The sequence below is a fragment of the Solanum verrucosum genome, unplaced genomic scaffold (assembly GCF_900185275.1).
Source record: "Solanum verrucosum unplaced genomic scaffold, falcon-dt-bn FXZP01000196.1, whole genome shotgun sequence".
NCBI classification, from domain to species: domain Eukaryota; kingdom Viridiplantae; phylum Streptophyta; class Magnoliopsida; order Solanales; family Solanaceae; genus Solanum; species Solanum verrucosum.
This window is the reverse complement of record NW_026020420.1, coordinates 1,744,208-1,761,759: the sequence shown is the minus strand read 5'-3', so window position 1 is coordinate 1,761,759 and position 17,552 is coordinate 1,744,208. Positions and strand designations below refer to the sequence as shown.

At 30.4% G+C, this 17,552-nt stretch overlaps 2 protein-coding genes across 3 annotated transcripts; one reads left to right on the top strand and one right to left on the bottom strand.

Moving 5' to 3' along the window:
* Positions 1–1,952: 1,952 nt before the first annotated feature.
* On the bottom strand, positions 1,953–5,380 carry LOC125840948 (glycine-rich RNA-binding protein 4, mitochondrial-like). Of its 2 annotated transcripts, none has more exons than XM_049519933.1 (5): positions 5,284–5,380; positions 3,802–3,939; positions 3,649–3,717; positions 2,957–3,063; positions 1,953–2,715 (listed from the first exon to the last, which is right to left on the bottom strand). In XM_049519933.1, exons 2-5 carry the CDS (start codon positions 3,935–3,937, stop codon positions 2,254–2,256), a joined length of 774 nt encoding a protein of 257 aa, XP_049375890.1. In that variant the 5' UTR covers positions 3,938–3,939; positions 5,284–5,380; the 3' UTR covers positions 1,953–2,253. The 2 variants fall into 2 exon arrangements, with proteins under 2 accessions (XP_049375890.1, XP_049375891.1); XM_049519934.1 differs by having other exon boundaries at positions 5,280–5,376.
* A 7,240-nt stretch (positions 5,381–12,620) lies between these two features.
* Positions 12,621–14,823, top strand: LOC125840961 (calmodulin-2/4-like). The gene is made up of 2 exons (XM_049519949.1): positions 12,621–12,824; positions 14,354–14,823. The coding sequence occupies exons 1-2, from the start codon at positions 12,749–12,751 to the stop codon at positions 14,725–14,727; spliced, it is 450 nt and encodes a 149-aa protein (XP_049375906.1). The 5' UTR covers positions 12,621–12,748; the 3' UTR covers positions 14,728–14,823.
* The last annotated feature ends 2,729 nt before the right edge of the window (positions 14,824–17,552 follow it).

The window sequence follows — 17,552 nt, the reverse complement described above, 5'->3', positions numbered from 1 at the left end:
AACTTACCTTTAAGTTTCTTATTAATAATAAAATTTAAAATTAATAAATTTAAGAGTTTAAGTTAAATTGATTCTAATGCTTTCCTCCCTAAATCTTTCAACTTTTTTTTTGTTCTCGTAATAAATACACAGTCCAATACAATTCATATTCCAAACAGTAATTAACAATTTTAACTTTAGAATAACTTTTTTCAATTTCAACCAAATTATTCAAACGTATATAAAACGATTCGATCACATTTTTTGTGCTTACAAGAACAAAACAAAAAAGGTTCCCTAAGCACTACGTTATACTACTGTTTTTTATTTGAAAAAGCATTAGTTAGTGTTTTGGCTTTTCTTTGATTAATTAGTGATTTAGGAAGACCAATTCATGTTGGATTCTTTTTTTTTTTCCAAGTCAACTTTGATATTATAATATATATTTATGGTTCTTTCTAAATTGATGGTCCCATTTTCTTTAACGTGTGTTTTACTAACATAATTTTAGTGGACGTTTGGATATAAAAATCGGGAATTTGAAAATTATAGTTATATTTGGACATGAATATAAATTAGAATTATTTTAAATTTTTTGTGAATTAACTTGAAAATTATGAAAATAACTTTTTGAAATTTTTCGAGATAAAAAAAATGGAAGAAAAAGTGTATTTCATGTGGCCAAACAATCATATGTTTTTTTGGTCCAAATTGGAGGCCAACCCACAAGACCTAAGGGTCAACAAAGCATGTACCAAGTTTCCATCATTAATGCCCATGGACTTGAATTTTGTTAGTTGGTAGTTCCCTTCATGGAGTTATTTCCTTAAAAATTAATTAATTGATATTTGAAACTTGTGATAGGATAAGATTTGCGTATATTTATCCTTCACAAAATCTATTTTGTGAAATTACATCGAGTATATTATTGTTGTTATCGAAACTTATTGATTCTACTAGTTGAATAGTATATAAACAGAAAATGCTCTTTAATAGAGGTTTTTCATTCCTAAATTCAAATCTGAGGCGCCAGTTAAAGTGAAGGGATGTCCCATAACATCACACCCTTTAATACTCCCTCTGTCCCTAATTAATTCTGCATTTTTCAAAATAATTAGTCATTTAATTGAGGGTATAATAAATTAATAATAGGTAAAAAAAAATTGTCTTTTCTTGATTTGTCAAAATAGACAAGTAATTAGGGACAGAGGGAGTAGTGTTTTAAAAGTGACTTTATTTGAGTAATCAACTGATATATGAAATTTACTAGTCCAACTAATCGAGGTTTGCATCACATAGAGTCCGCAAAGGAAAAGTTTCTTTTATCAACTATCAAAGTTTTATATATTTTGAGTTTTAATCTGAAATCCCTATTAAGAGAGGAGAATCTCATTCATCCTACCATTTTACCTCTCCCAGCTTGCCTAAATCGATTATTATTTTTATTTTATATTTAATACGAGTTGGAGATTATATTAATTATATAAATGCATAATTATTATAACATTAATTCTACTAGTAACACTACACCTAACAGTCACAACTCTCTACTGACTATGAATATGCAGTCGTAATGACCAACAATTTTTTTAAATAGGTAGACTGATCCACCCCATGCATAGTTGAATCTAACAAAAAAATGAGAAAATGTACGAAAAACACGTTTTTGTATTATACCTAAAAATAAATACAAAAGGTGAGACGACTCGGTTAACACTTAACAGAGAGCAGATGTAAGATAAATTGACTACTGACTAAAAAAAATGAAACAAGAATAGCTTCCCAACAAATTCACGTTAAAACGTGTTTCACAAACGACCATTGGACTCTATTAATGGATATTGTCGATTGAAACTGGTCTAATTAAATTACCATTTGCACTTTATATTTTTGGATTTTATTTTACCAAATAGAAAGTGCTTCATCACTTCTACGAAACATGCTGACTCTCATATTATCAGTTTTGACACTTTCATCCAAACATGTAACGACTTGTTTACAAAATTAGGTTCAACACCTGAAGGTGTAGAGTACTTTTTACTTAGCTAACACAATGTTTGGCTCTTGTTACACTGCCAGGATTAAGATCCAAATCAAGGTTAACACAAAAGTAAAATCTCGAGTCCACGACGAAAAACAGAAGTCGGAAATATAGCTAGAGTGAGAAAAAGATAAGACTATGAAAGAGAACAATGGAAGGAAGAGACGTCATCTTCCATCGATTTCTGTCTTTTATCAATAGCATTGGGAAGCAAGGGGATTGGAATTCAACCTTTAGGCTCTTCTGTCTGCATAATCACTGGAGTCATTGTGATCTCTGTAATTTTCACCGGCGTCAACTGGGCTATTAACATCACAAGCTTCTGCTTGGTTGCTGGTAGCATCGTTGCCGAAGCTGAAGCTGTTGCTAGCTGCATCAGTGCTTCCACTGGCATAGTTATCACCACTTGTGCCAAAGCCAGAACTGTTTTCTCCACTTCCATAACTGCTGGCAACATTAGTATCAACACCACCTGCACTGCCATAATTGCCACTGCTACCATAACCAGAGGCACCATAATTACCACCACCAGACCCATAATTGCCACCACCACCACTGTAACCACCAGACCCATAATTGCCGCCACCACCTCCATAGTTACCACCACCGTAACCACCACCACCACCGCCGCCGCCGCCATATCCTCTTGTCCTGTCATTCGCTACATTTACTCTAATCGTACGACCATCAAGCTCCTGAAAGATGCATTAAAACTAGTTGTCATAATCTAACCAGCAAACAGAAATGCATGGGATGCATACAGGCGCATCCCCCCGAACAGACCTATCATTTGCATATTTAAACACAATTTCTGGGTAAAAACAGTGCCAGATACCATAAAAGAACATTCCTTTGAAGTTAATTCACATCATGTGAACCCAAATACAAAGGGAACACACGCTTTTTCAGTCATGGAGCAACAGAGTGAAGAGATACCTGTCCGTCCAAAGCCTGGATGGCAGCACTGGCATCCTCAGAAGTATTGAAAGTAACGAAGCCAAATCCTCTAGATCTCCCAGACTCGCGATCATAAATGATTCTTGCTGCAATGAATTGGAACTTTTTCAGTAATTCCAGCTAGAAACTAGTGTCTGGACACATGCCTTTGTATACAGATGTGTCATATGTTCACACAGCTAAATATGAATGAGCAAGCATTCACGGAATTATAATACAGCTTCAAACAGTAAAAAATGGTGAAGTAATTCTTCCATTAGTCTAAGTTACTTCACTTACTAAATCCAACCAGTAATACAACTACTTTTGATAAGTCCAATCAGCAACACAATTGTCACTCCATCACTGAGACCCTCATTTGGACATAAAATGAGTGTCTTTCATCCTAACATAACATCTGGAAATTCATGTTGAGAAACATCAACTAACAAGTACTCCCTACATTGTCATATACTTTTCCTGACCATTACTCAAACTCTGCCCAGACACTCTTTATTATGTGCAAATATGATCACAATAATAACAAAAACATGCACTAGTGTGTGAGCGAATGTGATCATGAGAAAGTACACCAGCAGTGCAAGGATTCTAAATGAAAAATTGTAAACTTTAAACAAGCACGAGAGAGGACTTCTAGTCAAAAACAACATTTAGCTTTAAATTAGACAAACCTTCAACGACTTCTCCATACTTGCTGAAAGCTTCTTGGAGAGAGTTGTCATTAGTGTTCCATGAGATTCCTACATTGCCAAACTAGAGGACGTCAGCAGAAATTAGAAGAAATGTTATGAATACTGTTCTAGCATAAGAGAAACTGCATGCACCTCCAACAAAAAGTTTTGAAGACATGCATCTAATTAGTTGAAAAATTGAAGGCTTGGATGCAGATATTTCATGATTGATGTGCTGCTTGCTAACAGCCTGCCGAAGAATGCTCCCAGCTTTGTTAAAGAAAGCCATTCCTGAAAAGGAGAAGAACATCACGTACCAGTGAATTAATGAAAGAAGGTAAAAATGTGAATACAATGATTAAGATTTTGATCAAGGAGCATGGTGTTTATCAACTTACACTTTAAGACTAAATTTTGAATGTTGCACAACTACTAAGCTACATAAGAACTTGTTTCGATATAATAGTCAACTACCTCTAGTTTAAGAGGTGGTGGGAAGCAAAACAACTGACAATTCCAAGTAAACTTTAGTTCTCTTCGAGACTGGTCAAGTTCATTCTCAAATGAGCGGAGAGAACAAGGAGACGGGTGGAAAACAATTTCAGCAGCAATTTTTAGTGCCAAAGGTAGCATTAAGATTATACAGTTTCACAAACCACTGTTTTTAACATAGTTACATTCTGCAAGTTAATTTATGCAAATGAAAAGAGTACAAAACACCAAGACAAAAGTAAAATATGAATGGGCTAATTTTTCCTTGTTTAGTAATTAAGGGTTGTAAGACCCTAATGATAATTAATCCAGGTTATACACTACTTATCAAGAATAATACTCCAAGCTCTGGCACCCAAGGACATCGCATGTGGTCAATAAAGAGAATTGAGAACCATGAGATTCCACGTTCAAATCAAAGAGACGGCAAAACTACTAGGTCACCGTGGAATTAGCAGGTAATTGCAGGATCCGTAGAAGGGTGCCCAAGCAAACCTAGACACCATGGTTATATATATTCCACGTTCTACACTAGGGATGATAATTACTCCAGGTTCTACACTACTTATCAGGATTAATACTCAAAGTTCTGGCATCCAAGGGTGTGACATGTGGTCAAAAGCTAAATGAGAACCATGAAACTTCACGTTCAAATCAAAGAGGAGGCCAACACACTAGGTCACCATGGAATTACCAGCTTATTGTGGGATTAGTATACGTGTGTTGTGTGCAAGCTACAACCTACCCTAGACACCACGGTTACATATATTCCACATTCTACACTATATCATCATGTACATCTTCTTCCATAAACCAGATTACTAACACTCAAAAATATAATTATACAACCAACAAAATTTCTAAAACCATTATTACATGAAAGTCAACACTAAGGTATACCAGCTCGTAAAAAAATCTGCGTAAGCAAAATAAACTAGTAAAAATCACATCGAACATACAAATAGCTTGTGTATCTTTCCTCAATCATACAGAATAGATATAATCATAGCAAACAAATCAATAGTTCCTATTTTTAACACTAAAAAATCAGTGGAAATGAGATTAGGGTTTCTTACAAAAGCGAAAAGTATAATAAATCATGTAAAAATACACAGCAAGAGATAAATAAGAGAACGAACCTACAAGTTTAAGCTCAGTTTCGCCGGAAAAAGAAACGGAGACGGAGAAACGCTGTGTATTTTCAGCTTTCTACTTTTGGCCGGAGAAGACTGCCGTAATTTTGAAAGTAGGGCGGAAATGATCCTTAAATAGGGCGGTTAGTATATGGGCTCAGTGTGACCCGCTAGATAGGAATTTGGGCCTGTAGGTTTAAAATCTGGATGGACTATTATATCCTATCAGGCCCAAAATGTTTTTTTTTTCTTTTCGAGAAGTTACACATTTAGCCGATTAGTCAAAATTATATTCCTATTCGCTAACTAGGGAAAAAGGACAAATATACCCCCCAAACTATCGTAAATGGTATTCAGATACCCTTCGTCATACTTTTGGGACATTGGTGCCCCTACCGTCCAAAAACTAGAGCATATAAACCCTTTATACTAACAGACATATACATGTCATAATCTTATCCACCGATCCGATATTTATTAAATATCGAATGAACGGATAATATTATGTCACGTGTCCCTATTTAGTCTTCCGTTAGAGTGAATGACATATATGCTCTAGTTTTTAGACGGTAAGGGCACCAATGTCTCAAAAATATAACGAAGGGTATCTACATACCATTTATGATAGTTCGGGGGTATATTAGTCTTTTTTCCCCACTAACTAATATATATATAGTTATGTGTATTTTATACAACTCTAGCTATTTTTTTGGGAGGGTGGCTATTTACAGGGATAGAAATACCTAATAGTTTTTGTTATATCAAAGGTTACCCTTGCTTATTAGTAATCGAGTGATTATGAGGTAACCATTTTTTCTTAAATAATTTAGAATGTTAAATCTAAACCACATAAATACTCAGTAAAAAATAAAAGAAAAAACTACAGAATATGGCAAACATCAATATATATTTAAAACAAATAGTTATAGTTTTTTTTTATGTTATATGGATATAACTACACAATAAATAGCAAAGTTAATTATATACAAATAATTAGGAAAGTTATTAAATAGGAAAATTATTATCACAAGGATAATTTATTATGTCTAGGCACATTTTATGTGATCAGTTTTTCATTTTATCCTCATTAATACTTTCTCCTTCATCAATATTCCTATATCACATATTCTCAATATTTTCCTCCCATATTCCTTCCGATTTAAGATCTTTTTGATGATTCTAGGAGCAATTTTTGTGATTTGAATTTATCAAGTATCTTTTAATTGGTTTTTTCTCTCTTTTTTATGAAGATTATATTTGTATCCATCTATATTTTCATCTATTTTTATAGGGGTTCGATTGAAGAATTATTTTATTTTCTCCATTGCAATGGTTATAGTTATAAAAAAAAAAGTAGTAAAGGAAGAACATGAGCAAAAAGAGATTGAGGTTTGTGTGATTGTGATTTGAATTCATCAAGTATCTTTTAATTGATTTTTTCTCTTTTTTTATGAAGATTATATTTATATCCATCTATATTTTCATCTATTTTTATAGGGGTTCGATTGAAGAATTGTTTTGTTTTCTCCATTACAATGGTTATAGTTATACAAAAAAGGTAGTAAAGGAAGAACATGAGCAAAAAGAGATTGGGGTTTGTGTGATTGTCAAATTTGTATATAGTAGAATACTTATATACATAGATACTTCATACTTGTATTATAATATTAACACAAGTTGAAATGGTGATTTGTGCATACAAGTATATCTGGATACATAAGTAATCTATCAAATTTAAAAGATTGATTAGGCAATACAAGTATAATTGAATACATTAATACCATATTTTTATAAACAAATACACGAGTTAACACCAAACCTCGAGTTTTATAGAAAAAACTTGACCAAAAAGAAATTGATGTTTGTTGGATTTATCAATTTTTTATACAAGCGAATACTTGCACACTTTGATACCTACACATTCTATTATTTTCCATTTTTCTTGTTTCTTATGTTGTCCAATGTATCCATCTTTTGTTTAACAACAATGTATTCATATATATACTACATTGTATTCATTTTTTTTAATAACAACAATGTATTATTTTTAAATTGTCGTGTTCATATGTTAATTGTCATATTTTACCTTGTTTGATATATTAATACAATACTTGTATTCTTGATATATTAATACTTTAAGTCTTATAAATAGAGATACCAATTTGAATTCAAAGTATTCATATGCTACACAATTAATACATGCTCCTTATTTAGTTCATTGTAATTAAAACTGTATTAGTGTATAAATAGAAAAATAAAAACATTTAAAGAAATACAACTAGAAAAAGATATAAATTGTAGTCATTTTTTATAAATAACATACTTATCGCTATTGAACTTCAATAACCCTATAAATATAGTCATTTTTGTAAGTTGCTCAAAACAAAATTGAAAATTAAGATGGTAATTGGTTATTATCAATTAATGTTATTTGATTGTGTAAAAAAAACTTACATAGTCGGTGGATATTAGTTAAACTCACTGAAAATTAAGATGGTAAATGACTATTACCTATTAATGTTACTCGAGCATATTAAAAAAAAGCTTATATCATTAATGAATATTAGTTAAACTAATTATAAATTATTGAAATTACGTATATCTTGTAATATTTAATTTTGGATTTTATGGACACTCGGATGAATCAAATTTTTTTTAGTTAATTCCTAATGAAATGACATTTACTAAGTTTACGTAATTGTTTTGGCAATGTATGTCACATCTGTTAAATAATTCTACACACGTCGAGATTGAAAGTGAAACAACAATTAATCTACTATATTAAGGCTGAAAAAATGATTTATAAGAGTTAAGAGCAAAGATCTTTTTCACTACTTTTCGTGGATTTATCGATACTCGAGAATTCTTAATCATGTTTTCGATAGATTCTCAACTCAAGTAAATTATATAAAAAGAAAAAATATGCAAACAATAAAAGACTTGTTATGCTCAAAATAATGAAGAAGAGCATAATAGCAATAACAAAATAATATACGATAACTAAAGCAAATTAAATAACAAGTAATACAAAAATTAAAGAATGATACAAAAATAATAATAATGATGATAAAAAGAGAACTAGAGCTCGACCTACTAATAACTACTCCACTTTTATCATAAATCTTCGACCTCCAAATCTTTTTATCTAGTTATGTCCTCGGTAAATCATATTATATCCAACCATCTCTTCCTAATATTTTTTCAACCTACTTCTACCTATATTTATAATCATTATAGTCAACCTCCTCATTGGACATCGATCTATACATCTTCAGTTCACGTGTTTGAACCATCTCAATCACACTTCTCTCATCTTTTCTAAATAGTTTCTTCCTTCGTTCTTATAATCTTACCAAGTAAGAAAAATATATCACATTTTGTAAATAAAGTATAAAAATATTCCAAAGAGTCGCATTAACAAATTACTTTATCTTCATATTTTTTTATAGGGAAAAAGGATAAATATATCCCTGAACTATCGTAAATGGTATGCAAATACCCTCCGTCATACTTTTGGGATATTGGTGCCCCTACCATCCAAAAACTAGAGCATATATACCCTTTATACTAACGGACATACACGTGTCATAATCTTATCCACCGATCCGACATTTATCGACGGATAAGATTATGTCACGTGTCCCTATTTAGTCTTCCGTTAGAGTGAAGGGCATATATGCTCTAGTTTTTGGACGGCAGGGGCACCAATGCCCAAAAGTATGATGGAGGGTATCTGCATATCATTTACAATAGTTCGAGGATATATTTGTCCTTTTTCCCTTTTTTATATAAATATTTGTGATTCTTTATTTTTACAAACTTTTAAATATACATAATTTTAATAACTATTATCGTTCTAATTAAAATAAATAATTCTAGAAGTTCATCCATAGTTTAGGTTAAGAGACAAACAAATTCTAATTATTCATTGCTTGACGTGACAATCTAGAAATTATACTAATCCTTTATTCTTTTCTTTTGGGAGTATATATGCTCCTAACTTTTCTATACAATTATTGTTTGCTAATCCAATTTAATTATTTTTCTTGGTCAAATTAAAAAACAAAAACAAAAACAAAAAGGGATTCCACTACTAAAAGTTTAGGCAGGGAGAATAAATTTTTTTTTCAAATTCTCAAATCATTTCATTTTTACCTAGTCCTTACCCTATTTTATTTTTATTTTTTACTTATCTATTTTAACAAATTAAAAAAAAGTTACTTTTTCTTGTACTAGTTTCAATCAAATTTAGAATTTCAAAAAATTTAATAAAAATATATTTTTAATTAACTTTAAAAAAAAAGGGTGAGTCAGGTCATTTTAGACCAAATAATATTAAACAAAGAAAGTAAATAAATATCAATATGGATTGCGGTGCATGTAGAGTGTTTCATCCTTAATCATAGATTTCAGATTTAAGTTTTGAATACGAAGAAAATTCTATTGAAAACTACACACTTAAATGAGTCTTGCAATACGCAATTCAAATTAGTCAGAATTCTAAAATGAAATTCGGAGAAATTCTACTTGGCAGCCATGGTTTGCTTTAGTCAATGTAAGCATTTTCTAATATGAAATTCGGAGAAATTCTACTTGGCAGCCACAGTTTCATTTATTTTGTATCTTGCTACTTTATCTTCTAATCATGTATCGATTACTCTCTTTTTAATTGAAGGGTCTTTTGAAAACAATATCTTTATCTTACAAAGGTCTTTAATCTATACATGTTTTGCTCTTTCCAAATTCTACTTGTAAGACTATATTCAGTATATTACAATTGTTGTCATTGATATTAATGTCTTTTTTGTTCTTTCCTTCTCGGTGTATGCTCTAATGCTTAACTAATCTTAATTAAATCCTGTAAAATATTCTTTGCTAATGACGATTCGATTTCTAACATTCGAATTATAAAATTTTAATTAAAACTGAAGGAGTACTTACAATTTTAGTGCAATATTTGATTATTCATTTAATGATGAGATATTCTATTATGAAGAGCTTAAATCAATTTGTAAGTGTGGACTTAAGTGATTTTTACATCCTAAATACTTTATTTTATATTTTTGATTATATACATGTTATATAGAATCGTATAATTGATGTATCATAAGATTAATGTAGAATACAATTAAACTGTCTCAACAATATTCTTTCATCTATCTTCAAAAGAGATCATTTTATCTCGTCTAATCTTATATGTCACATACATACATTATAATATCTACATTATACGATAGATCTTAGCAGTCCAACATTCATTATCGTATAATATTACCGATGTTATAATTATTCTATAAATATTGAGGGGTAAAGAGGGAAAAACGGACACATCGAAATAGATAAATCAATCACTATCTGTATATAATGTAAGGAGAGAGACAAAACTTAGTTATTTATTTATTCTTCTTTTTTATTCAAATTCATTTCTTTTCATTTATTTTTTGAAAGTTTACTTTAATTATAGGGAAATTTTTCAAAAGAGCAATATTTTAGCTTTTAGTGGGACTCCTTAGCAACAGTTTCATTATTTATTAAAAATGTCATTATTTTAGTTTGTTAAGGGATTAGTTATGTATTTATTTTATTTTGATTAATTTGAAAGAATACAAATAATTAATAACAGAACAGAGAAAATCATGAAACAAAAAAAATCAAAAGAGGTAAAAAAGATTTTTAATACAAATCAGTTACGTTTTGAAAAGAGCATAAATAGTCATCTTTCCGTCGAGCGTTTTTTTGCTTTCTTCTTAAGAACATAAAAAAAATTAAAATAATTTAGTTTGTCTTCCGAATCATTCATCTGATAACTTTCAAAACTTCTTCAAGTTGAATACGACATATTTTTTAAACAAAATTTTTCAAAATTGACAACTATAAATTTGTCGCATCCAGTGAATAATCGAAAAACAATCAGGTATTTTTTTCGATTTTATTATTTGTTTGGATGAGATATTCGTATATGTCGAGTACAAGAGTGTTGTTTTTTTTTCTGATTGAATCAGTGAAATCTTTGTATGCATTGGGATTTATAGCTTTTTTCGGATGTTTTGTATCCAAATTATGATGTATAACGAATGAAATTGTTTTTTTTTTTAGTTTAGTAGTTGTTTTTTCTATTTGAATACATACAATAATTTGTATCCCATTAAGTTAATGTAACTAATCGATCATGAACTATATGTTGAATACAACAATATATGAATACAAAAATGAGATGAAAATACAAAGTTATAAATACAAAGTGAGATTGAATATAAGGTTGTGAATACAAAAGAAATTAAATACTCTCTTCATTTGAAATACAAAGTGACTTTGAAAGGTAAAGTAGGCATATAAAATACAAAACTTGTTGGTATACAATTAGGTTGAATACAAAACAAAAGAGAAATACAAACTTGTTCACATATAAATTGAGATTGAAATACAGAATGAATACCCAATAAAATACAAAATTGTTAGCATACAGTTAGGATGAATACAAATTAAGAAGGAAATACAAACATGTTGGTATACTAATTGAGATTGAAATACAATGCAACCCTTGGGTAATACACAAATCAAATGAGGGAAATTCCCCAAAATTTTGAATATTATTTGGTATACCTCTAGTAATTCTGATTGAATCAGTCATTGTAGACAATCAAATGTTTTCCCCGTAATTAAAACCCTAAAAGCAAATTTTGATATTATCAAATTTTAAAATGTATTAAATATCAAACAAAACAAACATATATATGAATTTCTAGAATCTACAAAATCTAAAAAATTAAAAGAAAATCACAAAAAAAATTGAAATTAATAAATATATGGTGAATATTTAAACAAAATCACATAAAAATTGGAAAAATTGACTGAAAATCAGTAATGTATAGAATCAGTGGTTTAAACATCAAATAAAAAAAAATCAAAATTGATAATGGAAATTACCTTGCCAACCGAGAAATCTGCTTGAATTAATAAAGATAATTCGTTTAACAATAAAGAAAATTTCTTGATGAACAACAATTTAGCACTTTGAAGAAAGATAAACTTGAAACGTGAAAGGTGGGGAAGAAATGTGAAAGTTGGGGAAAGAAACGTGAATGGTGATGATAAAAGGTTAATGGTATTGGTTTAATTTATTTTTTTCACTTCAAACGGTTATTGATATATAATTTGGTCTAATATAGGACTCTTTTCATAAATAAAATTAATTTAAAATACTAAAATCTGAATACATATTATTTTATAAAAATATTATCATTCTGCCATTTTAAATAAATATTTTAAAGTGTTGATATTTTGACTAATTATGTTATGTATTATGACTTAATTGCTAATTTTCAATGAATTATATTTACCATGAAATCTGTAGTTTTTGGTATAAAAGCACCAATCTTCTCATAATTCCAAAATCCATACAGAGCTGAAAATTTTTCAAAAAATTTGTGTGAAATTCTAGAATCATCTTCTCTGTGATTACTAGAAGAAGAAAAATGGCGGATCAGCTTACTGATGACCAGATCTTTGAGTTAACAGAGGCTTTCAGCTTGTTGGACAAGTACGGAGATGGTTTGGCTCCTTTTTTTTCTCTGTAAATGTGTATATGTTTTGTGTTTTTGATGCTTATAGGTGTATGTGGAATCTGTTTTGTTGCAGATCTGACGTTTGATTTGAAATTTTGAATGAACTAGTTGATTTTTTTGGTGACAGGTTGATATATGAGAATATTCAGTTAGTAAATAGAGGAAAAAATAGATTTTCTAGCTTGTTGAAACGTTAAAAATGAATTAGAGAATATGGAAGCTATGTAGTTTGATGTTACGTTGGTGAATTACTGTTTTTTCGGTATCATGAGATCTCATGTTGAAAAACAAGTGATTTTTTTTCGTTTTTGATGAATAGAGTTACTTGATATCTGCATACAAGATTTGGCCGGTTAGTTGAGTTGAGAACCATGAAGTCTCGTATTAAGAAGGTGCTTGGTTGATAGAGTTACCTGAAGTGGTTGAGAGAACCGTGAGGCCTTAGGTTCAAATCACAACAGAGACAAAAATACAATTGATTTCCTTCCATCTGTCTTAACCTCGGTGGATAGAATTACTTGGTACTTGTTGCTGGTGGTGGTGGGAGTTGAGAGGTATTTTATGGAATTAGTCTAGGTGTGTGTAAGTTGGCTTGGATATCACGGTTATAAAAAAAAAAGGAGTTAGGTACACGTGTTGGTGGGAGGTAGCGGAATTAGTGGGACTTGTGTGTATCGGAGGCCGTGGAATTAGTAGAGGTGCGTGCAAGCTGAACCAGACCGCGATAATGAAAGAACTTAAAAGAAGAAATTAAGAGCTATTTCAGAGAAGCTGTGTTGTAAATTGGATTATAGATGGATTGAGAAGTGATAATTTAATTTGATGAAAAATTTGGCCTTTATTACTGGCTTCAGTTTGTGTTAAATGCTAAACCAAAATCCTCCCTTTTTTCTAAATCTGTAGTAGCTTTTGTCTGAACTCATTGATTGGGACGAACAACTAGATGAATGAGTTTTGTCATTAGTTATTAGGGAAGTGTTAAAAGATATTTATTAAATGTTGATAACAGTGTTAGAAATGTTGTTATGTGTTGAAAATTTGGTGATTTTTTTTTTTTGTTCCTTATTTTCTGGGACATGAGTTGAAAAGTGGTGTATTTTGTTGTGAACCAAGCTGACTCGGTAAGGGCCTATGGGCTATTAAATACTTTTAATTGGGGATCCAGGCCCAATTAGTATCTCTATTAAAAAGGACTAGAAGTTAGAAGAAGGGGCAGGCAAATTATGTGAAGCGTTGGCTTTCAGATCCTCTCATCTCCCTTCTATGGTCTAGTATCTCATCCCCTTCTAGTTACCTTCTTCTATGTTAAGCTACCCGTAATTAGTGTGTTATTACTTTGTTGTGTGTATTATCCGTTGTAATTTGTATTCAGAGATAACTTTAAATATCAGTGTTTGTATTGGAAATCGGGTTTGTTACATATTTTCTGTTTTCTTCTGTGGACAGTAGCTTACTGATGTTAAGTGTGGTTTGTTAGTTTTGGTGCAGTAAGCTAATGGTGAAGCTTTTGTATAGGTTGCATCGCGACCAAGGAGTTTGAGATTGTGATAAGGTCGTTGGGACATAACCCTACTGAAGCTGAGCTCCAGGACATGATAAACGAGCTGGATGCAGATGGTAATGGAACCATCGACTTCCCAGAGTTTCTAAACCTCATGGCCAGGAAGATGAAGGATACTGGCTGGGAGGCGGAGTTGAAAGAGGCATTCAGAGTTTTCGACAAGGATCAAAATGGCTTCATCTCCGCTGCTGAGCTTCGTCATATTCTGACTAACTTTCGAGAGGTGTTCACTGATGAAGAAGTCGATGAGATGATTAGGGATGCAGATGTTGATGGTGATGGACAAATCAGCTACGAGGAGTTTGTTAAGCTCCTGATGGACAATTAATTCCCACCATCCTCTTGTTATATTTAAAGTTTAGACTTGTTAAAAATGTGAAAAAAGCCAAAAATAATTCATTGGACATGACAATGTTTTTTCTTTTCTTTTCGAGAAGTTACACATTTAGCCGATTAGTCAAAATTATATTCATATTCACTAACTAGGGAAAAATGACAAATATACCTCCAAACTATCGTAAATGGTATGTAGATACCCTCCGTCATACTTTTGGGACATTGGTGTCCCTGTCGTCCAAAAACTAGAGCACCCTTTCTACTAACCGACATATACATGTCATAATTTTATCCATCGATCCGGCATTTATTAAATATCGGATGAACGGATAAGATTGTGTCACGTGTCCCTATTTAGTCTTCTGTTAGAGTGAAGGGCATATATGCTCTAGTTTTTAGACGACAGGGGCACCAATGTCCCAAAAGTACGACGAAGGGTGTCTACATACTATTTACGATAGTTCGGGGGTATATTTATCCTTTTTTCCTGCTAACTAATGTATATATATATAGTTATGTGTATTTTATACAACTCTAGCTATTTTTTGGGGAGGGTGGCTATTTATAGGGATAGATATACCTAATAGTTTTTGTTATATCAAACGTTACCCTTGCTTATTAGTAATCGAGTGATTATGAGGTAACCATTTTTTCTTAAATAATTTAGAAAGTTAAATCTAAACCACATAAATACTCGGCAAAAAAAAAAATTTGAAAATTAAGATGGTAATTGGTTATTATCAATTAATGCTATTTGATTGTGTAAAAAAACCTTACACAGTCGGTGGATATTAGTTAAACTCACTGAAAATTAAGATGGTAAATGACTATTACCTATTAATGTTACTCGAGCATATTAAAAAAAAACTTATGTCATTAATGAATATTAATTAAACTAATTATAAATTATTGAAATTACGTATATCTTGTAATATTTAATTTTGGATTTTATGGACACTTGGATGAATCAGATTTTTTTTTAGTTAATTCCTAATGAAATGACATTTACTAAGTTTACGTGATTGTTTTGGCAATGTATGTCACATCTGTTAAATAATTCTATACACGTTCGAGATTGAAAGTGAAATAACAATTAATCTACTATATTAAGGCTGAAAAAATGATTTATAAGAGTTAAGACCAAATAACTTTTTCACTACCTTTTGTGGATTTATCGATACTCGAGAATTCTTAATAATGTTTTCGATAAATTCTCAACTCAAGTAAATTATATCAAAAAAAAAAATACAAACAATAAAAGATTTGTCATGCTCAAAATAATGAAGAAGAGCATATAGCAATAACAAAATAATATACGATAACTAAAGCAAATTAAATAACAAGTAATACAAAAATTAAAGAATGATACAAAAATAATAATAATGATGATGAAAAGAGAATTAGCGCTCGACCTACTAATAACTACTCCACTTTTATTATAAATCTTCGACCTCCAAATCTTCTTATCTACTTATTTCCTCTGTAAGTCATATTATATCCAACCATCTCTTCCTAATATTTTTTCCACCTACTTCTACCTATATTTATAATCATTATAGTCAACATCCTCATTGGACATCGATCTATACATTTTCAGTTCGCATGTTTGAACCATCACAATCCCCCTTCTCCCATCTTTTCTAAATAGTTTCTTCCTTCGTTCTTATAATCTTACCAAGTAAAAAAAAAATATCACATTTTTTAAATAAAGTATAAAAATATTCCAAAGAGTCACATTAACAAATTACTTATCTTCATATTTTTTTATATAAATATTTGTGATTCTTTATTTTTACAAACTTTTAAATATACATAATTTTAATAACTATTATCGTTCTAATTAAAAAAAATAATGCTAGAAGTTCATCCATAGTTTAGGTTAAGAGACAAACAAATTCTAATTATTCATTGCTTGACGTGACAATCTAGAAATTATACTAATCCTTGATTCTTTTCTTTTGGGAGTATATATGCTCCTAACTTTTCTATACAATTATTGTTTGCTAATCCAATTTAATTATTTTTCTTGGTCAAATTAAAAAACAAAAACATAAAGGGATTCCACTACTAAAAGTTTAGGCAGGGAGAATAATTTTTTTTTTTTCAAATTCTCCTTTCATTTCATTTTTACCTAGTCCTTACACTATTTTTTTTATTTTTTACTTATCTATTTTAACAAATTAAAAAAAAAAGTTACTTTTTCTTGTACTAGTTTCAATCAAATTTAGAATTTCAAAAAAATTTAATAAAAATATATTTTTAATTAACTTTTTTAAAAGGGTGTGTCAGGTCATTTTAGACCAAATAATATGAAACAAAGAAAGTAAATAAATATCAATATGGATTGCGGTGCATGTAGAGTGCTTCATCCTTAATCATAGATTTCGGATTTAAGTTTTGAATACGAAGAAAATTCTATTGAAAGCGACACACTTAAATAGGCCTTGCAATATGCGATTCAAATTAGTCAGAACTCTAATATGAAGTTCAGAGAAATCCTACGTGGCAGCCACTGTTTGCTTTTAAGTCAATGTAAGCATTCCGCGTATGGAACGCGTAACCGCGTACTCACCTAATGGAAGAGAGAGAAAAATGGGCCCTTTTTATTCTTTTGTTTTTTTTTTAAAAAAAAAGTAATCTAAAAAAAGATAAAAATTGACAAGTCATTTTCTATGGAAAAAATATGAAAAGATATAAAACAAACGTGGCATGTAATGAGTGGTTTCATAGATGATATATGGACCTCATGGTTGCATTATTTTGTTTTCTTTATGTTTTGACTTGCTTCTTAAGTTACTATTTTACCCCTTTCATATT